Source organism: Schistocerca americana, chromosome 1 (assembly GCF_021461395.2).
Source record: "Schistocerca americana isolate TAMUIC-IGC-003095 chromosome 1, iqSchAmer2.1, whole genome shotgun sequence".
NCBI lineage: Eukaryota > Metazoa > Arthropoda > Insecta > Orthoptera > Acrididae > Schistocerca > Schistocerca americana.
This window is the reverse complement of record NC_060119.1, coordinates 786,475,479-786,497,247: the sequence shown is the minus strand read 5'-3', so window position 1 is coordinate 786,497,247 and position 21,769 is coordinate 786,475,479. Positions and strand designations below refer to the sequence as shown.

The window sequence follows — 21,769 nt, the reverse complement described above, 5'->3', positions numbered from 1 at the left end:
GTATTTATGCATTTTACTCTTACTGCAACACAACAGTACATAACTAGTGATACTTCGTTGAAATTAGTTGCTATTTGACATCAGTCACATGCGACTAAGGAGTTGCCACAGTGGTATTCAGCTGCCACAAACAGGGAGCTTGCTGTAAATTTAGAACAGGACATGCTGTTGCAATATGCTGTTTTCACTATTGAAACACTTAGTGATGCTTATTTTGTCAGCTCCTGTACTATAGACATGATCAGTAATTATGATTTACAATGAAGTGAACTGATTCTTTGCTGCTACGTTGGCGATAATGGACAGTTTGCATGTGATTTTGAAAACTGTGATTAGACGAACCCACTTCCAAGGTGTGATGTGTCAACTAACAAGTGAGTTTTAGTTGTACCGTATCTGCCATCTGACAGATTCTTTTTTCTTATGGAAGACAGTCAACGATAAATGTAAAAGAAATTAATTTTTTGGCTTCCTTATCTCCATGCACTTTTGCACCATTACTAATTATGTGTCTATTACCAACAGGTTGAACTCTTGGAGCATGCAGACAGATCTCGACTGCACTTTGAGTATTCATCTTTGATTTGCCAGGCAGAAGTTGCTGAGGGAGATGTAGAGGTGCTGGTTGGAAGTGGTAGACAGCGAGCTTCAAGTTTCCTGATACGCCTCCAGGTCAGTTCATTTCCACTTAAAAACTTAGGCTTTATGCAGTACATGTTATTGCTGTCCCTTGTTTTAAAGCACCCCTGTGATTCATTAGTAGTACATATCAGCCGCTGAGAACCAGAGTGGTCTAAGTAAAGGTGAGGTGGTATAACAGCTCCCACTTTAGAGCACCAAACACATTCTTCCTCTCACACCAGGGTGAAGTGTGTTCACGGGAATAATGGTATTCTTTCTTTGGATTTGTAATATCAAGATGTTATTAAAGCAGAAATTGTTTTTAAGGGAAATTTGCTCTCCATGTTGAAGTGTAGGTTAAAGGCTACATGAATCAAGCATTGACGTCTCACATAATAAATAATTAAATACATAAATCATACAGTGTGCTTTGTTTCATCTATTCGCAAAATGATTGGAACAGAATATTCGCATGCCAGACAAGCAATTTTAATTAATAGAGTTTAAGTTTATGAGGTCAGATTTATTTATTTATGTTTTTCATTATTATTCTGTGTCCACTGAAGTTCTCCACACACTACCCGTGCTTAAAATTTATGGCCCAGGTTGAGTTAAGTTGTGAAAGTAAACCATAATTGTGAGACAGGAGAACACAGTTCATAGTAGGTTAAGCAGGATGAAATCACAATAGTTAGAAGTGTGTTAGGCCAAAACATATATGAATCTAGAAGTGTACACACAGCCTTTATTTGCTGGACTGAACAGGGATGATCCAGATTATGAATTTTTCAGTGGTAGTGGAGGTCCCAGCAATGAAGATTCTGATAATGACACTGTGGACTATTTAGAACAGTGTTTGTTGTCTGATCTAGAAACTGCAAAGTACTACAGAAGAGAATTATAAATACTACGGCAAAATCTTTGGAGACTGATACCAGTCCTGAGCATCCTCCATTTCAGGAATCAGTATTTACACAGATCACTATGCTAGAAAATCGAAGTCAGCTCCAGGAAGGGGCCACAGGACTATCCTCACCAACCACCGAATTAGGAAAACAAAGTAAAGTTCCTCAAATTTCAACATTTCCCAACACAACACAAGATCCAGCACCTAGAAACAAAACCCATGATCTTTGGAATTGGGGGAGGGGGGCAACAACCTCAAAATCACCAGAAGCAGCCAGCAACGCGAAAGAGAAACCTAGGAGAATATTCTGTATCAACCAAAGGGAAACATATTGAAAAACAGAAATTTAGTGGAAAAGACTGTGATTGTTGTGTGTGATACTTTTAAGTGCTGCTGGAGAGAGGTTTGCTTTGTTTAAAGCTTTTTGGTGTTTGGGAAACAGGAAACAGAACACTTACCTCTGCAGACTAGTGAAATATGTTCATGTTCAACAGTGGTGATGAAGGTGAGCACAAGGAACTAAAATCAGTTACATACAAATTTTTGTGACTGTAAAAATAGAAAGCATCCTTGTTCGCAAACAGTTTTCTTGTATACCTTTTGCACTTCCAATGGTCAATTAACTCAAGCAGTAAAGAAAGAAGAACTGGAACGAATGCCTGGAGAGGATTTGAGAGGGAAGAATATTGCAAAAAACAAAATTTCCAAGAATGTTGTCAACATGGGAGTAGACCACATTAAATGGTTCCCACCTTACAACAGCGACTACACTATGGCATGCAGTCCGAATAGTAAATATTTCAGCCCTGATCTCAATATCATGCATGATCTTTACAAAGAAAATTACATTGATAAACAAGTTCCAGAAAGGAAGGAGAGTTTGTACAGATGTATTTACAGTGAGAGATTCAACTTATTGTTCCATCCCCAGTGAAAGATTCCTGTGCTGCATGTGACTCCTTAAAGTTGAGAATTTTGACTGCAGAAGAACCACTTATATCGGCATTAGTGCAAAAACAAAACTTACATTGGAGAACAGCAGAAATAGCACTGCAGTGTTTGGCTGAGGACAGCAAGCTCAGTCGAGGGCAGGTGAATATCGTTAACCATATCTTTTTATCTTCAGAAAGCGCTGTCTTTCCCTAAGTTTTCAACATCGAAAGATTATTATTATTATTATTATTAGAGGAACTTGTATGTGTACAACTGTGGCATTCATGATCAGAAAAGGGACAGTGGCTTTATATACATTTGGGATGAGACTTTGGCATCAAAAGGCTCCCAAGAAGTAGGTTCCTGCCTTCTAAAGCATGTAGAACTCTATGGCATGATGCACATCATGTAATAGCACTCAGTGACACACCAGTTGGTCAGAATTGGAATTCGAAACTTGCGCCAATTTGGACAGAAATTGTAAAGGCTCAAGAAAGGAGATCCATGCAGTTGACCATAAGTGTATGTTATCGGGACACTTCTTTCTGCCAAACGATCGGGATTTTAGAGTTATCGAGACAAAATCAAGAACCGCTCAAATTTTATTTAATGTCATTCAAAAGGCAAGGAGAAAACAACCTGTTATCGTTTGTAGAATGACCCTTAATGGTTTTGTCTGAACAAAGGGAAAAGTGTTGCATTTAAAAAGAATGACACCCAAAATTAAAAGTTCAATTTGCTTTACATTCGCTGGCTTCGTTTCCAGAAAGACTGCCCACATCTCGTTTTATACAAAGAATCTCTTGGTGCAGGAATCTCTTTCAAAACTTTGAATATTACAATTTCACATCATGCCCATGGCCTGCACTTGCCTAGTGTTCAATTCATCCCTCTGAACAATGCTGTACCACCTGTCAACGAGACAAAAAGGAGAGATGATGAAACTTCTCCCCTACATCTCTCCGGTGCACCATGCTTTCTACAATCAACTGACAACTGCTAGTTGGCTCAGGAGTCTGGAGCTGGACATGTGTACCTTTAGCAGAGCAAGATGATGTGGACAGTGAAATAGAGTTAACAGAGATGCTCCATTATATAGCCTCTTGAAATCGATGTGACAAGAATTACACTGTAGATGAACACACTGCTGAACTATTAGATGGACTCGATAGAGTGCATTCTAGTAATTAACAACAGTAATGAAATTGTTAACTCAATTTGTGAGAGAAAAGTGTATAATTAGAGAAATAACTGCAGACCCACAGTTACTGTATCACATTACGCTTACATTTTATAAATAAATTGCAGTTATGGAGATTAAAAGGCAGTAAATTCCTTCTCGGGTATGCAACTTTACCAAAACATTTACAAGAGGAGGGGTACAACTCTTTATTTACACCACTTTATTTTTCGCCATGTGTAAATTGCTGAGAGGACAAGTGGTTCTCCAACTTTTTGGGACTATAAAAAGGAATTTAAGGTACAAATACAGGGTGTACACACCCTGTGACAACCAGGAAATCCGAGGAAAAAACTGGGAATTTTTTCATCCAGGGGGGGAAAAAAACGGGAATTTTTCAGAATTCCAGGGATTTTTCATGGGTTTAGTTTTCAGTTTTAAATTTTTGTAATTTTGACTGGTAAGAAGTGACACTTTAACAAAGAATTTTACTTTAGCCCACTACTGCAAAATAATACTGCAGCAGTTAAACATAAATGAGGGAAAGAAAACCAAAATAAACTTAAATTGGAAAGGAAATGTGCCATTTCCAACAACAAAACACAGTGCACACACAAGTGTCTGCCAACACCAAAATATGCCAAATACTGTAGGACGAAGACTATGCAATACTTCATAACAACAAACTGCTTCTGATGACTATGACGTCACAACGGTTTACATTAGGTTCATTTGAGCAGTGGGCTTGTCCACATGCACAGCTGAGTCACGTACGAGCAGTAACTACTCCCACTTAGGGCTACTTGAAGTACAGCTGTTAGCTGTATCAGCAGTAGCAACAAGCAGACACACACTTGCCGGAAAAATTCTTCTGCTGCGCCCAAGCTGCCAGATTCGCACGTGCCCCGAGCAGTTTAAGTTGCAGTGGAGAGAGCGCTAGTCTCCACGTGATCGTTCCCATGTGACCCATGTTTAGGTATAGTGATTTTGCTGTTTCTTCTTCGATTAAAACTCTCACGTCAAATGAAAACAAAATGGATTTCTTTGGCCGAGAGCTAGCAAATGAATTAAAATACATCCATACACTTGTGGAAGGCTACAGTATGTTATTAAAGAATGGAAAATCCAGGACGGAATGTAACAATATTGGAGAGGAAATTTGCTACTCGCCATATAGCGGAGATGCTGAGTTGTGATAGGCACAACAAAAAGTTCACACAGTTACAGCCTTTGGCCATTAAGTTATCGAGGGGATAGCTGGAGTTAACAACAATGTCACATCTGAAGGTAATTGCTACTTTCAAGCAACTTCGATGATAACTGCTCTGTAGGTAGCAATGGAACTGAGACTGCTGAGGTGGAACTTCATCCCGTAGTCATGAACCTCGGCCTGCATTCTCTGGTGGGAGCTTATCAGAAGATGCACCCAGCAAAAGAGGGAGAGAACATGTGGTTGTACTGAAGAACCAAGAGTTACTGAAAAAAGCAGATGAGCTTCATTCCTTAAAATTCATTTAATACGAGAGGAATACAATGCAAAAATGTTATTAATAGAAAGACAAAGAGAAATCAAGGAAGAAGAGCATAATCTTAAAATGGAAATTACGAATAAGTTCAAGAATGTAATGGAGCAAACTTCAGGTTCCAGTTCTTCAGCCAATGTGTCCGAGTAATTCAGGTTTTTGAGAATGAATAAGAAAATATTCATATGTATAAAACACCTTTTATTTCCTTGATATTTTTTTCAAATGGTTAATATTTTCTTGTTTCTTGTATGGCTTAATGTTTGTGTTTATCATTTCAGCATCGGTACTAAGTTTTGTTAATGCTGCATACTAATACTTATCTGAATTTGTTATATTATAAAATAAGTCCTTTTCTATTATTTTAGAAATAATCGAAACATCGTATGGTTTTGTACACTCAGTTAAGAAATAAAGTGAGAATGTTAATCCCCTAGCAAAAAATAACATAACTATAAAATTGCACATCAATCAAATGAGTCAGTTTTCACTACAGTAGTGACAGTCCAGTGCTTATTTATTAATTTAAGAAGGAAAAATCTTTATACTAACTTCTGATTTTACTAGCAAACTAGGTACAATTTTAATTAAAGTAAGTAAGTATAATAGACCTTCTGACACCTTGGCCTGCAGCATCTGCTTCTGGCTGAGATGCATATTGTTCGATGTAATTCACCTCCATAGCAACAGGGTGAAACACATCTCTTAACTTCTATTCCAAAGTTGTGGAAAACTTCAGCAGCCACAATAACATTCCCACACTTGTTTGGTTTAAATTGGATTGTGTTAGTGAGATTTTGGAAGCACCTCTTCCAAACACTGAGCGCTTGCTCTATTACACATCTGATAGCAATATGGGCTTTATTGTGGTACCATTTGGCTCCTGTGTGGGCTCGGAACACAGACATTGTGAGACGTTTTAAGAGGGCATATCCACTATCTCCAGCAAGCAACCCATCCTATTGTCCATTTTCAAATTCTGCAGCAACTCTACTATTGTCCCAAATGCGTGCATCATGCGTGGAACCTGGCCAATGGCTTACCACATTCAAAATCTTCATATTGGCGTCACAGATGATTTGTGTATTAATAGAAAAGAAAGTCTTGCATTTTCTGTGTAGTTCTGCTTGTGCTCCAGAAGGACGAAAGTATGGGTATATGTACACGATTTATGACCCCTATGACATTTGGGACTCCACCAGTTCAATAAAATTCCCTTTTGTTCTTTGATATATTTTCTTGGCTCTGTGGCATGGACATATACAGAGGCTTTAAGGCAATTAAACTGTTTATCCACTGTTAAAAAGCTTTTCTAGCAGTAGTACGATGGATATTAACACTGCTGTCCGTTGACACCACAGTGGTGTTGTGCATGAAATTGTGGTCAGTAGCCAGCGACACCACCGTGATGTCATGTGCATAGTATCGTTCAGTGGCCGGCGACACCACAATAGTGTCGTGGACGTAGTATCACGCAGTGGCCGGTGACAGCACTTAAATATCTTTTGCATTCTGTTGGTATTTTGTTTAGGTAACAATAAGTTGCATACATCAAAAAGTTTTTTTTTTATATATAAAAATTTGTGCCCTTTCATCATGACGGATGAAAGAGATGGTACTATTATTTATGATGAATGTGCAGAGTAAAACTTGGAGGATGCCACTACATCGCATATGTCTCATCATTATCCAGTTGACAGACTTTCCGGTCACATTAAAGTAATACCAACTAATAGGCTTACATATTTCTGAAATGAATAAACGAAAATGAAGAAACTGCCATGTATGTTCCAAAACAAAAAAAGAACAACAAACTTAATGTGCAAGTCTTCTGGAGTTGCGTTACATCTTGGAGACTGTTTTGCTGCATATCATATGAAATAGAATTACTAAGTACCAAAGACACTACAAATAAACAAATATATAAAACAAACAAAATTTGTATTTATTTACATACGTATAGCTTCGAAATTTCATGAAAGTAGGGGAACAAGGTTGAGAACTTAGGAGAACTAACGATGAGATTAGTCAAACGGAACACGTTATAATCTCCCGATAATGTCAAGAATGGCTGGCAACAAGCCAAATGATCCGAATTAGCGTTGCCAGTGCCAAGCGAATAAATTTGTACGAGACGTGCGGACAGCAAAGTGTTAATGAGATCCCCTGCTACAATTTGATAAGTACCTGTGCGAAAGATTCACAGTCTGCAATGGAAGTACCTTAGATCTTGTACCTGCAAATAGCCTGGGCCTTATTGATAATGTCAGTATAGAAACAGGGATTAGCGATCATGATGTCATCATAGCAACTATGATTAACATTCAAGGAAATTAGGAGTGCGTTTCTGCTAGATAGAGCAGATAAGCAGTTATTCACATCTCATTAGACAGTGAATCAGCATCACTTAGTTCCAGTAAGCTGGCTGCAGAGGAATTATGGGCAAAATTTGAGCAGATTGTGTATCTAGGTCTGTAGAGTTATGTGCCTAGTAAGCGGATAAAGGATGGGAAAGACTCACCATTGTTTAATAACAAAATTTGATGGATGCCGAGAAAGCAGAGGCTGTTGCACTTTCGTTCAAAAGGGAATGCATAAATGACGACAAGCGAAGGTTGGTAGAGATTCGTGCATATGTGAAAAGATCAATGCGCAAAGCATACAACTACTATCGTCATCACACCTTAACAAAATATCTGATAGAGAATCAGAGAAAATTCTAGTCTTGTGTAAAATTCCTAAGTGGGTCTAAGCCTTCCATCCAGTCCCTTGTTGACAAGTCGGAGTGGCAGTTGAAGATGGCAAAATGAAAGCTGAAGTTTTAAATTTCGCATTCAAGAAATCATTCACACAGAAGAATCGTAGATGTCGTGATAAGCATACCTTTTGTAGAGAAACAAGTGGAAGACTTGAAAGCAAATAAATCACTAGGTCTGGATGGAATCCAAATTCGATTTTACAAAGAATACTCTATGCACTGGACTCTTATTAAGCTTGCATTTATCGTGTATCTCTCACTCAGCGCAAAATCCCAAGTGACCGAAAAATGTACAAGTGACGTATGTATTTTTGCAAAATTACAGACCAGTATCTCTAACTTCTGCAGAATCCTTGAACATATTCTCAGTTTAAATATAATAAATTCTCTTGAGACTGAGAAGCTCATGTGCACGAATCAGCATGGTTTTAGAAAGCATCACTCTTGCAAAACTCAGCTTGCCCTTTTCTCATATGGAAGAAGAGGAAAAGGCAAATTCCATATCTTTAGATTTCCGGAAATTGACATGGTGCCCCATTGCAGGCTGTTAACAAAGAAGTGAACATATGGGAAAGGACCATAGATATGTGAGTAATGTTGTCCTCGATGGCAAGTATTCATCAGCCTTGATGGCAAGTATTCATCAGAGGCAAGCGTATCGTCAGGAGTGCACCAGGGAAATGAGATAGGACTGCTGCTGTTCTCTGTATACATAAATGATTTGGCTGACAGGTGGGCAGCAATCTGCAGTTGTTTGCTGATGGTGTGGTATACAGTAAGGTGTTGAACCTGAGTGACTGTAGGAAGATACAAACAACTTAACAAAATTTTCACTTGGTGTGATAAATAGCAGCTAGCCTTAAATGTGTAAAAATGTAAGTTAATGTGGTCAAGCAGGAAAGTCAAACCTGTAATGTTCAGATACAGTATTACTAGTGTCCTGCTTGACACAGTCAAGTCATTGAAATATCTTGGCATAACGTTGCAAAGCAATATGAAGTGGAACGAGCATGTGAAAACTGTGGTAGGAAAGGCAAATGGTAGACTTCAGTTCATTGGGAGAATTTTAGGAAAGAGTTGTTCACCTGTAAAGAAGACCACGTACAGGGCACTGGTGCGACCTATCTAGAGTACTGCTTGAGTGTTTGGGATCTGTACCAGGTCAGACTGAAGGAAGACATTGAAGCAGTTCAGAGGCGGGCTGCTAGTTTCATTACCTGTAGGTTCAAACACAACGTAAGTGTTATGGAGATGCTTCAGGAACTCAAATGGGAGTCTCTGGAGGGATGGTGATGTTCTTTTCAAAAACTACTGTTGAGAAAATTTAGTGAACCGGAATTTGAAGCTGGCTGCCGAACGATTCTACTACCACCAACATACATTGTACGTAAGGACAATCAAGATACGATACAAGAAATTGTGGATCATCCGGAGGCATATAGACAGTTGTTTTTCCCTTGCTGTATGTGTGAGTGGAACAGGAAAGGAAATAACAAGAAGTGGTACAGGGTACCCTCTGTCACGCACCGTACAGTGGCCTGTGGAGTGTCTGTGTAGATGTAGGTGTAGAAATTTCCCAGGTTATTTTAAATATTGTTGGAGCAGGATAGTAAAGCTATGAAGATTTGATGTAAAATTATGAACTTCATTTCTGTTGTAGGTCAATTCATTGGCCTGCTCACTCTAAGGTAATATTTTGTCAGTTCTTTGTCCACATCTACATCTGTCACTTGTAGATTTTGTTGCTGATATAATGAAGAAAAGAAAACTAAAAATTTGGTGAAACAGAGGAGCTAATTTCCGGAAATGATTACACTTAATGTTGCTCATCATTAAGTGGTTATGGTAATCTGTATGTCCCTGGCCCCAGATAGCTTCGTGACAATTTTTTTTTCCCGGACTCTGTACCTTTACATATGGTACAATGAGAAGTACATTCTGCCATGCATTTCACAGTAGTTTGCAGAGTGTGAATGGAGATGTATGAGGAGAAGTACGCTGTGTGATAAACTGTGCATCAAAGAACAGCCAAATACGGCACTGCTAAGTTGACCTTGAAGCAGCCAGTCATGGCTTAAGTTTCAGGACGTCCGGCGATGGTTGAGGTGGGATACACAAACTGGCTGCATATCATCACATGCCGAAGGTCGTAGCGAGCAGCAGGGCAAGCAGATATGGTGCAAGTTAAATGAGTTAGTAAGACTATGGGCTTGATTCAGTATCGCCAGGCCGAGCAGCAATGTGGCAGCATAAACGCATCCTTTGTTATATAAGGCATTCACAGATAAATGGGATTCTTTCAAAATTTACCTTTATTTACCAGCTGCTCATGAAACATCAATGGCTTCTCATCAGTTCCAGACACTACCAGTTGTTCCAGTGGTTCTTTGGGCAGTACTATCACGCAAAAAATATGGTAACCCACATTAGAAGTCTGTAGGTAACAGACCACATCCTTTGGTAAACAGTGTATTCACTGTGAGGAATTGTGGCCAAGGTAGGAAATATAAAGCTATAGAACAACTTGAAAGCCACATCCATCAAGATACTTTTTTAATGGCACACTCCTAATCAAGACATGAAAACTATCCAAGTAACCAGAGCAACTAGGAGCACACCATACTGAATTATAGTGAAAGGGTTGCCAGCTACAGTGATAACATAAACATTGATACCAAAGAATTGCAATGGAAATGGCAAGACAATGGTATCATCGGGGTGAAAAATATGATGAATTGAGTGAATATGTTCTGAAAGACTTGTGATCTTTATTCTTATCTCCTATATCCCTAAGTTACTCATGTGCTTAGAGGTGGGCTGCATCTGTCTAAACGTTAGATCTTTTGTACCTAACTGCCCTAAGACATTGCACTTCAAAGCAGAATCTCAGGCTTTTTAGACCTCATGAAAAATATTTACTAGGTTAAGTCTGCATAAGTGACAACGTTTTGGTCACACCATCATAGTTTACAAAGGTCACTCTTATGCAGGTAATGTTGTTTAGCAGTTCACGAAACAAACGTCTTCCATTACAAATGTGCCCCAGTCCCACCCAGAAACACCCAGTTTGGAACAACGAATGATGGGTTCCTAGAAGGAAAAAAGATCCAGGAAATGATGGTTATACAAATGGTCTTGCGCTCAGAGGTGAAGAAAGCATTTGTTTATGCAGCTGTCTGCTTTTGTCAGAGCATTTTACTCCATCAACTCATAGCAATAGGTACCATCAGTCTCAGAAAGGCACAAAATCTGCACTTGTATCTATAGTTTGCATATCTATGCTATCAAATAAACCAGTGACTATGTTCAGAAGAGAGCGAAGGATGACAGTAAAAAGTAATGTTTACAAGACTAGTACATTCTCCTAGAAGTTAGACAAAGAGAAAAACACTAGTAGTTAACACAACCTTATCACTGTCTCCAACAGCAAAGCATGTCCATTGCAATATTAGATCACACAGTCTTAGTCTTGTTTGATAGATGATATGAATGCCATTCAGTTCATAAGCTGGACTTGATACCTGCCTTAGGGAAACAGCAAGTCTATTATGTAACGCCCCTTAATCAATCACTTCCCACCTTGCCAGAAGGACAAGGGAAGGAAGAGAGAAACTTCATCTCTAAAATGGCTTCCTCGCTTCAGTATAAAATAATTGGGATCAGATCCTACACAGATGAAGTGGAGTTTATAGCAGAGGGAAGACTCTTTATGTTCCAGTTAGAGGCGAACACTCTTGCGATAAAGTCACAGCAGGGAAGAGGACATCAAATTGAGTAGAACATTTCACATGACCGTAGGTTAAAAATGCACCTTTGTGGAGCGACTATACGAGGGGGGACCCAAAAGTAATGGGAATTGGAATGCGGTGGAGAGGGAGAGTGGGGGGAACCCATTGTTTTACCAGGTCACACCACCTGAGTTGTGTGCAAACTTGTGTCGCTGTGAGTGCATCAGTTTGCTCGTGAGAGTTATTTTAGTAAAACAACTTCTTCCATTTCAGTGAAAACAAGATGGCAGATTGTCGAGAGCAATGGGCAGCTGTGAAGTTTTGTTTCCTGTTGGGGAAATTGGCTGCAGAAATTATTGAAATTCTTAAGACTGCTTATGGAGATGCTGTCCTAAGGAAAACCAGAGTCTATGAGTGGTTTTCACATTAAAAAATGGAGAAATGTCAATTGAAGACCAGCCCCATTCAGGACGCCCCTCAGCATCAAGAAGTAAAGAAAACGTCGACAAAATCAACGCCCTCGTTCGTGGAGACTGTCACCGAACCATTGATAAACTCTGCGAGATGTCAGGAATATCTTAGAGTTCAATTCAGATAATTTTATCTGAAGATTTGCACATGAGAAGAGTTGCAGCCAAATTTGTCCCTCGCCTTCTCACAGATGAGCAAGGGGAGAATTGACTTCAGGCATGTTTTGAACTTCAAAATCAGCTCAATGAGGGCCCTGACTTTTTTTCGAAGGTGATTACTGGTGATGATTGTTATGGATACGACCTTGGAATAAAGCAGAAATCAAGCCCTTGAAAGACAAGTGGCCCTCCTTGTCCCAAAAAAACTCGCCAAGTGAAGTCAAAAATGAAGGCAATGGTCATTTGTTTCTTTGATTGCAGAGGAGTTGTGCATGCGGAATTCGTTCCCCCGGGTCAGTCTGTCAACATGAAGTTCTACTTCGAGGTTTTGAAAAGATTGAGGGAGAGTATCTGGAAGAAAAGGTTAAATCTTTGGCTCACAGGCGACTGGTACTTCCATCATGACAATGTGCCGGTCCACACTACCCTCTCCGTAGAGCAGTTTTTGACCAAAAACAGCATAACACCAATTGTCCACCACATCCCTGCTACTCACCAGATCTAGCCCCCTGTGATTTCTTTTTGTTCCCCGGACTCAGAAGGGACATAAAAGGAATGTGTTTTGCCACTGTGAAGGAGGTAAAAAAAAATGCTGACAGGCATGAAGAATATCCTGATAAGTGAATGTAAAAACTGTTTTGAACAATGGAAGGATTGTTTAAAGAAGTACATTGTGGTAATGGAGAATTGGAGAATTCTTTGGAGGAGGTCAAAATTTGGTGTAAAAATATTAAGAAATGAAGGCGTTAAGGTGAATTTCTCCACCCCTCCCCCCCTTCCCGCCCCTTTCCATGCAGACTTAACCTAATAAATATTTTTCATGAGGTCTAAAAAGCCTGAGATTCTGCTTTGAAGCGCAATGTCTTAGGGCAGTTATGTGAACGGCGGTTCTGACGATGTCTTCTCATCTTTATGCATCCTTCCTGTCCCCATATTAATTACAGACTTATTAATGTTTTATCTGATTATTTAGTTCAAAAGATTGGTTTCTATCAAGATTTTGTTTCAAATTTGATTCCCTTTACTATCACAGTTAACAGACTAATGTCTTGTATTCTGTTCTTCTTTGAGCCTTGCAACAGCAAACTATCAATACAGTCTGAGGTCTTAAATTTTCTGTGGATTGCTTTATTTATGTAAAGTTACCACATAAATTTTATTTTGCGATTACTGACTTTTTAAATTCTTGATTTTGCTTATTATTCCATTTTGTTGCAAATATTGAGTAGAGTCTATGAAGAAATGAACATATTTACAGAATTTACTATATTTGTTATATATAGGAGAAATATTTGGGAAAATACTTGCACTTTATGCTGAGAATAAATTCTTGAAACACACTTGATAAGCATGAAGAAATACATACTGAGTCCATTTCAAAGGGGTCGGACAGACACCAGAGACAAAGCATGGTCCAGCCATCCAGTTGAGGTCACCAGAAAGGAAACCATTGATAAAATTCATGATATGGTAATGCAAGACTGCCAAATAAAAATTCGTGAGATTGCTGAGATTGTAGGCATCTCAGATGAGGAGAATTGGCCATGAAGAAACTGTGTGTGAGGTGGGTGCTACAATTGTTCACAGTCAACCAAAAGCACAGCAGGCACATTGAGTCAACACAATGTCTGGTGGCGTATGCTAGTCATAACAATGGACAAAGTCTTCTGAAAGTTCATCGAAGAAAGCAAAGACCATTTTGTCTGTTGCTAAGATGATCACCACTGTTTTTTGGGATTTCCAAGGAATAATCCTTATAGATTACCTGGAAAAACTGAACCAGTACAGTATCCTGTTATGGTTCATTGTTGGGTGGTTTGAAACTTGCATTGGCTGGAAAAAGACCAAGATTTGTATGCAAAAAAGTTGGTCTTGCACCAGAATAATGTGCCATACCACACATCAACAATAACTATAGTGATGGTGCACGAATTGGGCTTTGAATTGGTTCCTCATCCACCATACCAGTCATAGCCCCAAGTGACTTCTTCCTGTTCCCTAACTTGAAACTTTGGTGTGCTGGGAAGACATTTTCATCAAATGAGGAAGTTAGTCAACGAGTATTTTGCCGAGTTTGACAGAAGCTATTTTTCCAGTGGGATGGAAAAGCTGGAGGGTCACAGTACCAAGTGTATATCCATTGAAGGAACTTTTTTTACTGGTCTTATCAAACTTTGTTTTTGCAATGGTTTAACAACTGAAAATGCTGTAGTCTCCTTTTCTGTGTGAGGCATTGCATGGATTGAACAAAAAGTTGCGATCACTAGAGGTCTTCTTTGAACCAACTAAGATTTTTGACTGAGTTCATCACAAAATATCACTGCAGATTATGACCACTATGGTAGAAGAGAGGTGGCTCACAAATGGTTCCTCTCATACTTTTAAGAACAAAAAGCAATAGGACCTCCACAATAATGTGAACAGCTGTGAGGTGGTGTCTGAATGAGGCACAATTAAGTGAAATGCACCCAAGGGTTCGGTGGTGGAACTGCTTCTGTTTCTGATATGTGTAGTTTGTAATGCGACACATTAATCTGAAATATTTGTTTGCTAATGAGACTACCTTAGTAGTGGAAGACATTGAGTGCAATGTAGGAAATGTATCAAATAATGGAGTTTGGCATAAGTTCATGATCTGAAGAAAATAAATTGATGTTAAATCACTGTTTCTACTGTTAATCTATGTGTAACTGGTGTGAAAAAAAGTGCTTTCTACTGTTAACTTAATTTCTGACACAATTTAATTAAAATTGCCAAATTGATTACACAGAATGGGCATATGAGTAGTGAACCTAAACAGTTCAAATTTCTAGGTGTTCAGGTAGGTGATAAGCTGTCATGGAAAGCCCATATGGAGGATCTTGTTCAAAAGGTGAATTTGCTGTCAGAACATTGTCTGCAATAAGTGATAGTCCAATATGAAAATTAGTTTACCTTTTGTATTTTCATTCACTTATGTCATACAGCTTTATGTTCTAGGGTAGTTGTTCCCATTCACAAAGGCATTTTTGGTACAGAAACAGGCAACTAAAGCAATGCATGGTGTAAGTTGGCATACCTCTTGTCAACTGCTGTTCAGGGGATTGGGAATTCTGACATTGAACCCTCAATATATATTTTCTTTAATGTCATTTGTTGTTGACATTAGGAGCTTATTCGTAAGAATTATGAGTTTTTTCTCAGTTAATGCTAGGGAAAAATCTAATCTCCATTCGGATTGATCCTCCTTGACTCTTGTGCATTATTCTGTTGCATCCAATCTCAATAAGCACTTCCAAGTCCAAACTGAATTATTTCCTCGTGGCATACACCTTCTATTCTGCCGGTGAGTTTCTGGAAGAAAATTAAGCTAATTCCAGTGTCATATTGTTTTGATTATGCTAATATATACTCAGCAGTATCTGCATAGGAGTGCCGTAAATTTTATTATTAACTTTTCTGATATTAATTTCATGTACTGACCCATTATATGACCATGGAGATTTGTTCCTCAATATCAATGTATTTAGAAGAGTGTACTGCAGAAGGTAGGTAACGGTAAAAGTAATGAAAGCTATTAAAATGAAGTGCAAGCATCATACCAGTTATTGGTGAAGTAGGGGAAAAACTAGTCTTTTTGAAAATCTCCCCCAACGTAAGGGTGTACCAGTTCCAAATTGAGAAGCTAATTTCCAAAAGGTACCAAATACATAAAATCTAATTTAACAGAAGAGACAAAAAATATTTTACAACCACAGGAACATCAGAATATGTTTTGTAACTTTCTTTTTATATTCATACAGATGTTGAGACACATTACACCAAGTATCTCTGTAAAATGTTTATTTATTTAATTGTTATTGGATAGTTAAAATAGATTCGTTACCTTTTGGCAGAAAATTGTAAGTGTGGTAATTGTTGTTCTAGAGTTTGTTGGTGATCCACAGTATTCATCTGATAAATCATACTTAATACTTTTATGTTCACAGTTAACATAAAAAATGCCACACACATCTTTACAGTAGACAATGTTGTGTAAACAGATGTAGGCCATGTTGAGTGTGACATCATTATGACATCATTACCAAGAAGTGGAATGACTGGTTGCCAAGATTTGGTACTTCTTGGAAACAATATAAGAGTGTATTTGGTACTCTTCACCATGAACTGCATGACTGATTTTGGCATACATAAAAGTTGCTACTGCATAGGTAATGGTTCTAAGTAGTGCCACTTATGATACTGGAAAATTCTGCATAGAGCAATGGAATGGTTAACCATAACCAATCAATGATGAGTAGACTCATAAATAAGAGCTGGAATTTAGTAATTCAGATTAAAAACATGACTGCTTCTTCAGAGTCTCCGTGATCCATGCATACTACTGCCTCCACTCTCAAATCCCGCTCACACACACATATACATACTGCTGATCATTGAAATTTTGACACCATGAAGACGATATACACAATCACCAAATTCGGTGTAAATGTGTACTCCGTGCTTGGAAATGCAAATGTTTTGCATTTCTGTACAGCCATTTTCAGTGCTTGCCATTACCATTCTGCATATAACAAAAGATTATGAAATGAATTCTCATTTGCATGTTACTTATTTGTGAGAAGGTCATGTTATGCCTCGTGCAAGGAAGAGCAACATCTACCAGCATGTGTAAGAATTCGACAGCAGCAATGCTATGCCCTGTAGAGACTGTAGTTGAACTTCGTCCCACAATATTGCTGTTCATGTTGGTCAGGACCTCACAACTGATGCGTGAATGAGACAATTGCCACTCACACGGCAGGTAATTCGGATTGTGGGCATTACATTTGATGTGTTTAGACCAATGGCTGGCCAGATCTTCGAAGTCACAGCATGTTATCTTTCAACATTGCCCAGGTTGCGTGGCTATCCTGACATACTTTGATACAGAATCTGTGTGATTGGTGCTCTCGTCAGTACATTCTCCAGGTCTCGCTCATATTGGAAACATCAGGGCACATGTTACCGAGAGACTTGCACAGCACCACTCGCCAAAAACTATGAACAGTGAACTGTGGCATAGAGTTAAGAAGCATGGAATTTCATGTCCATGTCTGTTGTCCTAGTTTAGTTTTCTTGGTACCCCATGGCATAGTGCTGTTGTTACTGCCAGTGTTGGCAGTTGTGTGTACTAAATTGCGCACCCTGTATGTGCCAAATCACCTATAAAATTAATCATCTATTCTCTATAATAAAAATTTCGTTATTGCTATCCTTCCTGGTGTTCCAGCTTTAATTGCTGGAGTGTACACCAGGTGTCTCTCCTAAGACTCATCAGGCACATTTCCTCTGGTGTTTCAGCTGGCATTTTCAGTTTCATTCTTGCACGGTGTACCTGGAGTTATCCCAAGCAACGCTGCTCATCGTGTCTTTCATGCAAACCCAGTGTCAGTGGATGTTGACCATGTTTCCATTCCCCAACTTATCCAGTCTCATCACTCCTTGGCCTGCAGGCAAGGTGGTTAGAATACAAAAAGATGCTCTTATACTGAAAAAGTGAAGCCTGCCTTCGCTGTATGGCGAGTCTTGGTGATGTGTTTTTATTGCAGTGCTACTCTCCAACCTCAGTTAAAGCAAGAATAATATGTCCTGCTGTTTTGCTGTGATGTACACAATGCTCGATGAGTGACACTTGGCATTCAGAAATTAAGTGGTCAACTGTCTGATGATGAGTACTCATCCAGAACAGTACATACTCAGAACTGACAGTAAATTCAACACATTAACTGTAAGAAGGTAGGTTTAATGAAAGGTTTTGGTGGACAATCAGTCTTCTAAGATTCCCCAAGAAGGCAGACAAGATTCAACTAAGATCTGTCTCTCCCCTTTCTTGTAACCTCCTCCTTGCCCGCGCGCACCCACCCACACACACACACACACACACACACACACACACACACACACACACAAGGACAACACAACTAAGTCAGTCAGTAGCTACCATTTGACAAATATAAGAGTGTCCTTGGCTGAAAGCTCATGGAGTTCTGAACCACTAGAAACAACTAAAACCCCAAGATCATTTTATAGGAGTTTGTTACACGTGGCTTCGTCTTTAAAAAAAAGATAATGTTGTAATTGTCTTGGATATTTACCATTGCTGTAGGAGTGAAGAAATATTTTGAATTATGGTAATAAGTTTTGCAGTGTCCAGAAATAAATTTCACTTTCTAAATACAAAATACACATTTGCCTCAACACAGTTGAGATGTGAAAAGTCAACAGAATGCAATGAGAAATCAGCTACTCACAGATCACAACATTGCCTGTAAGTGCTTAATGAAAGTTTACATTAAATTCGTGAGAATTGTTGACTATTTCACACTGCACTTGGGCATTCAAAAAGTAATGCAACACATTTTTTCTGAAAGTAGGTTGGTTTTATTCAGAGTTGCAAAACACCGTATTATTCTCCACTCTGGCTAAAAAAACCCTATTTTTCAACTTACTCTCATTTCAATGCAACAGCCTTATGCCAACTTACTGAGAGGTCCCGTATGTCTGCAGAGTCTGGTTGCCACCAGAGCCAATGTCTTGCTGCATCAATAGCCTCACCATCATCCATGTACTGCTTCTCACGGATTGCATCCTTCATTTGGGCCAAACAGGTGGAAGTTGGAAGGTGCAAGATCTGGCCTGTAGGGTATATGAGGAAGAAAAGTTCAATGAAGTCTTGTGAACTCCTCTTCAATGTGCAGACTTGGGTGTCAGCTCTACCAACAGAGATATCCACTTTAGCACCAAGGTGTTTTATTGTGGTCTGTCGATCGCAGCTGTGTGTGGCTAGCTGACACGTGAGAGATCGGGTAGATGCATGACCTTTATGCTGCTGTTTACTGTCACTTCTCTGTAGACATTCTGCAAGTGCATATGAATGTTTGCGATGCTCTGGTTTTCTGCCAAAAGAAACTCAATGACAGCTCTCTCCTTGGAATGCTCCTCTGTTACAGACGCTATTTTGAAGGCTACGTATAGTGGTGCCCCCTATCTGAACTTCATGAAATTATAGGAACGGCAGTGGGAATATTCCACAAAGTCCAATAACAAATTCTGCATTTATTTCAGCTTAAATTAATCGAGGGAAAAAAAAATGTGTTGCATTACTTATTGACGACCCTCTGAAACCTCTAGCGTTCGTCACCATTGTAATTTTTACAGTATGTTATGTTGAGCAGCCCAGAAGAATTTTATGAGAGCAGTAGTGTAGTCCTGTGTACATACTACACGAATGTTATTTGCTTCTGTCCCTTGGTGTCTCACAAAGGGATAGGCAAAAAATTGTTTGATTTTTATTATAATTGTTTTTATAGGGTGAGCTTTTAACATGATGCTACAGTTGTATGGTCCACATAATAGACTTAATTATACAACTGTATTTGTTTTGGAATTACAGACTCATTGAATTTTTTAAATGATATGTTCATCATCGACTGTACTATTTATTTCATTGTTTATAGTTGGAATTTCGATCTTAAGTGTTTTCACTATATTAACCTCTTGAAATTGTGGTTGTGGAAATTTATTTACTTACTTACTTGCTTAATCCTCCAGGATTAGGCTGTTAGTTTTTTCCTACCCCTGTTTTTCTGTCATCTTGTCTGCCGGTAGGTTGCAAGTTTTGGAATTCTAAAAATGTGTTTTTTGCAGTTTCTCTTGTTTAGGGAAATTCTATCATTGAGAAGATATTTAATTGGTGCCTTATCTCTTCATTCATTAGTTGTCTTTTAGGAAGTGCCCTTTTGTTGATCAGGGGAATCACATTTTAAATGATTGTATTTTGTTTCCGTAATTCATTTTATGCACCCACTTCTTGCTTCCATACATCAATGTTGGCACAGCCAAAATTTGGATCTCTTCCGTCACTTTAACCTTCCATTTTTGCTGAGTTGGTCCACACACAGTATTGAAATAAGCGAAGCTTTTCTCCGCTTTATCATCATTGTTAAAAGATAAATCACAACCAGAAAGAGAGAAGCTTCAAACTTGTTCTATTGGTTGATCTTCGATTATTATCTTGGCTCTAATTGGGTATTTTCTTTGCCATGTCTTGATTGCTTAGCATATGTAATGATTTCTGAAGATTTTCATCATCATCCTGTTGGATAAATTGATAATCTAGAAAAGCATACTCTCTCTCTCTCTCTCTCTCTCTCTCTCTCTCTCTCTCTCTCTCTCTCTCTGTGTGTGTGCGTGCGTGCGTGCGTGCGTGTGGGCGCGCACTCGCATGCGCCCGTGCGTGTGAACTTAATGGCATCATCAGGATTAATCCACTGGAAATAACATCTGGAAGGATTGGCGACATGCTGATCCCATTTCGCACGAACATAGAGTGCTTCTCTTGCTGCCTTGTTAAGTGGGTGGTCGGCCAGTCAGAACAGGCCCAAGGCTTATGTCATGAGTAGTGTTTATTATATTGTGTGAATCAACATTGTTCTTTCAATGAAAGTGTATTGTTTATTATTTTATAACCATCCACCATTTACCAGACTTGTTACATAATAGTTATTACAAGAACTTACATTGCCTTTCTTGAAAAATAATATTACTGTAACGTTTCTACATTCTTCTGGTATAATTTTCCTTTCTTAGAAAAGGGTTAGCAACTTACATATGTGAATGTAAAAATCATCCCACTATATTGGAACACCTCTAAATTCATTTTATGTATTCCTGGAGCTTCCCTATTTTCAAAGGATTGCAATACTACACTGTTCCATCAATTCCCACAGCTCTGTTATCTGTACTTTGATCTTCTTCACACTATCTTTGACCATACCATAATTCTTTATAATGCCAGATCCAGGATTCTCCTTAAACTACATTTATATTGACAGTTTCTTTCATCATTATTAAGATGTTACAATATTAATTTATAAGCTGTCTTGCCTCCCATGGACATCATCTATTGAATTTATTGATCTGTCTCAAGATTCTTGCTTCAGTTGCCTTTTTACTGACTTAACATTATTTGTACATGTTTTACAGTCTTCCTCATTTTTTTCAGTACCATATCATTTTTAGATAAGCTACTTATGTTTGCTTTACAGGTTCTGGAATTTCTCCATTCCCTAGTTTTAAGCCATGCTTTCTTCTTAATTTCCTTGCCCTCCCAATAGCTTCACCTACTGCTTCCTTTATTGCTAAAGTTATAGTTTCCCATTGTTTGTTAATAGGAGTACTTGTTGGAATCTCAACTAAATATATTTTAAGCAACTGCGATAGAGGTACTTTCTCTCCTTCATCTTGCAACAAATATACTCACATAAAAAAAAAGTTATGCATCACCTTGGTTCCGAGAGTTCCAGAACCTGTACAGAAAATTGAATAGAGATACCATAAACATTATTTGTGCCCTTTTTATTGCTCATGAGAATCACATATTGCATGTTGTACCACCATACAGCAAGACCTTCAGAGGTAGTGGTCCAGATTGCCGTACACACTGGTACCTCTAATACTCAGCAGCACG

At 38.7% G+C, this 21,769-nt stretch overlaps 1 protein-coding gene across 1 annotated transcript in view; it reads left to right on the top strand.

Annotated features, from left to right (window-relative positions):
- LOC124612375 (BRISC and BRCA1-A complex member 2-like) overlaps positions 1–21,769 on the top strand; it is a 57,841-nt gene that overhangs the window by 31,130 nt on the left and 4,942 nt on the right. The window contains exon 3 of the mRNA XM_047140547.1: positions 526–672. Within this exon, the coding sequence (XP_046996503.1) occupies positions 526–672 (147 nt within the window). The remainder of the gene's footprint in view (positions 1–525; positions 673–21,769) is intronic.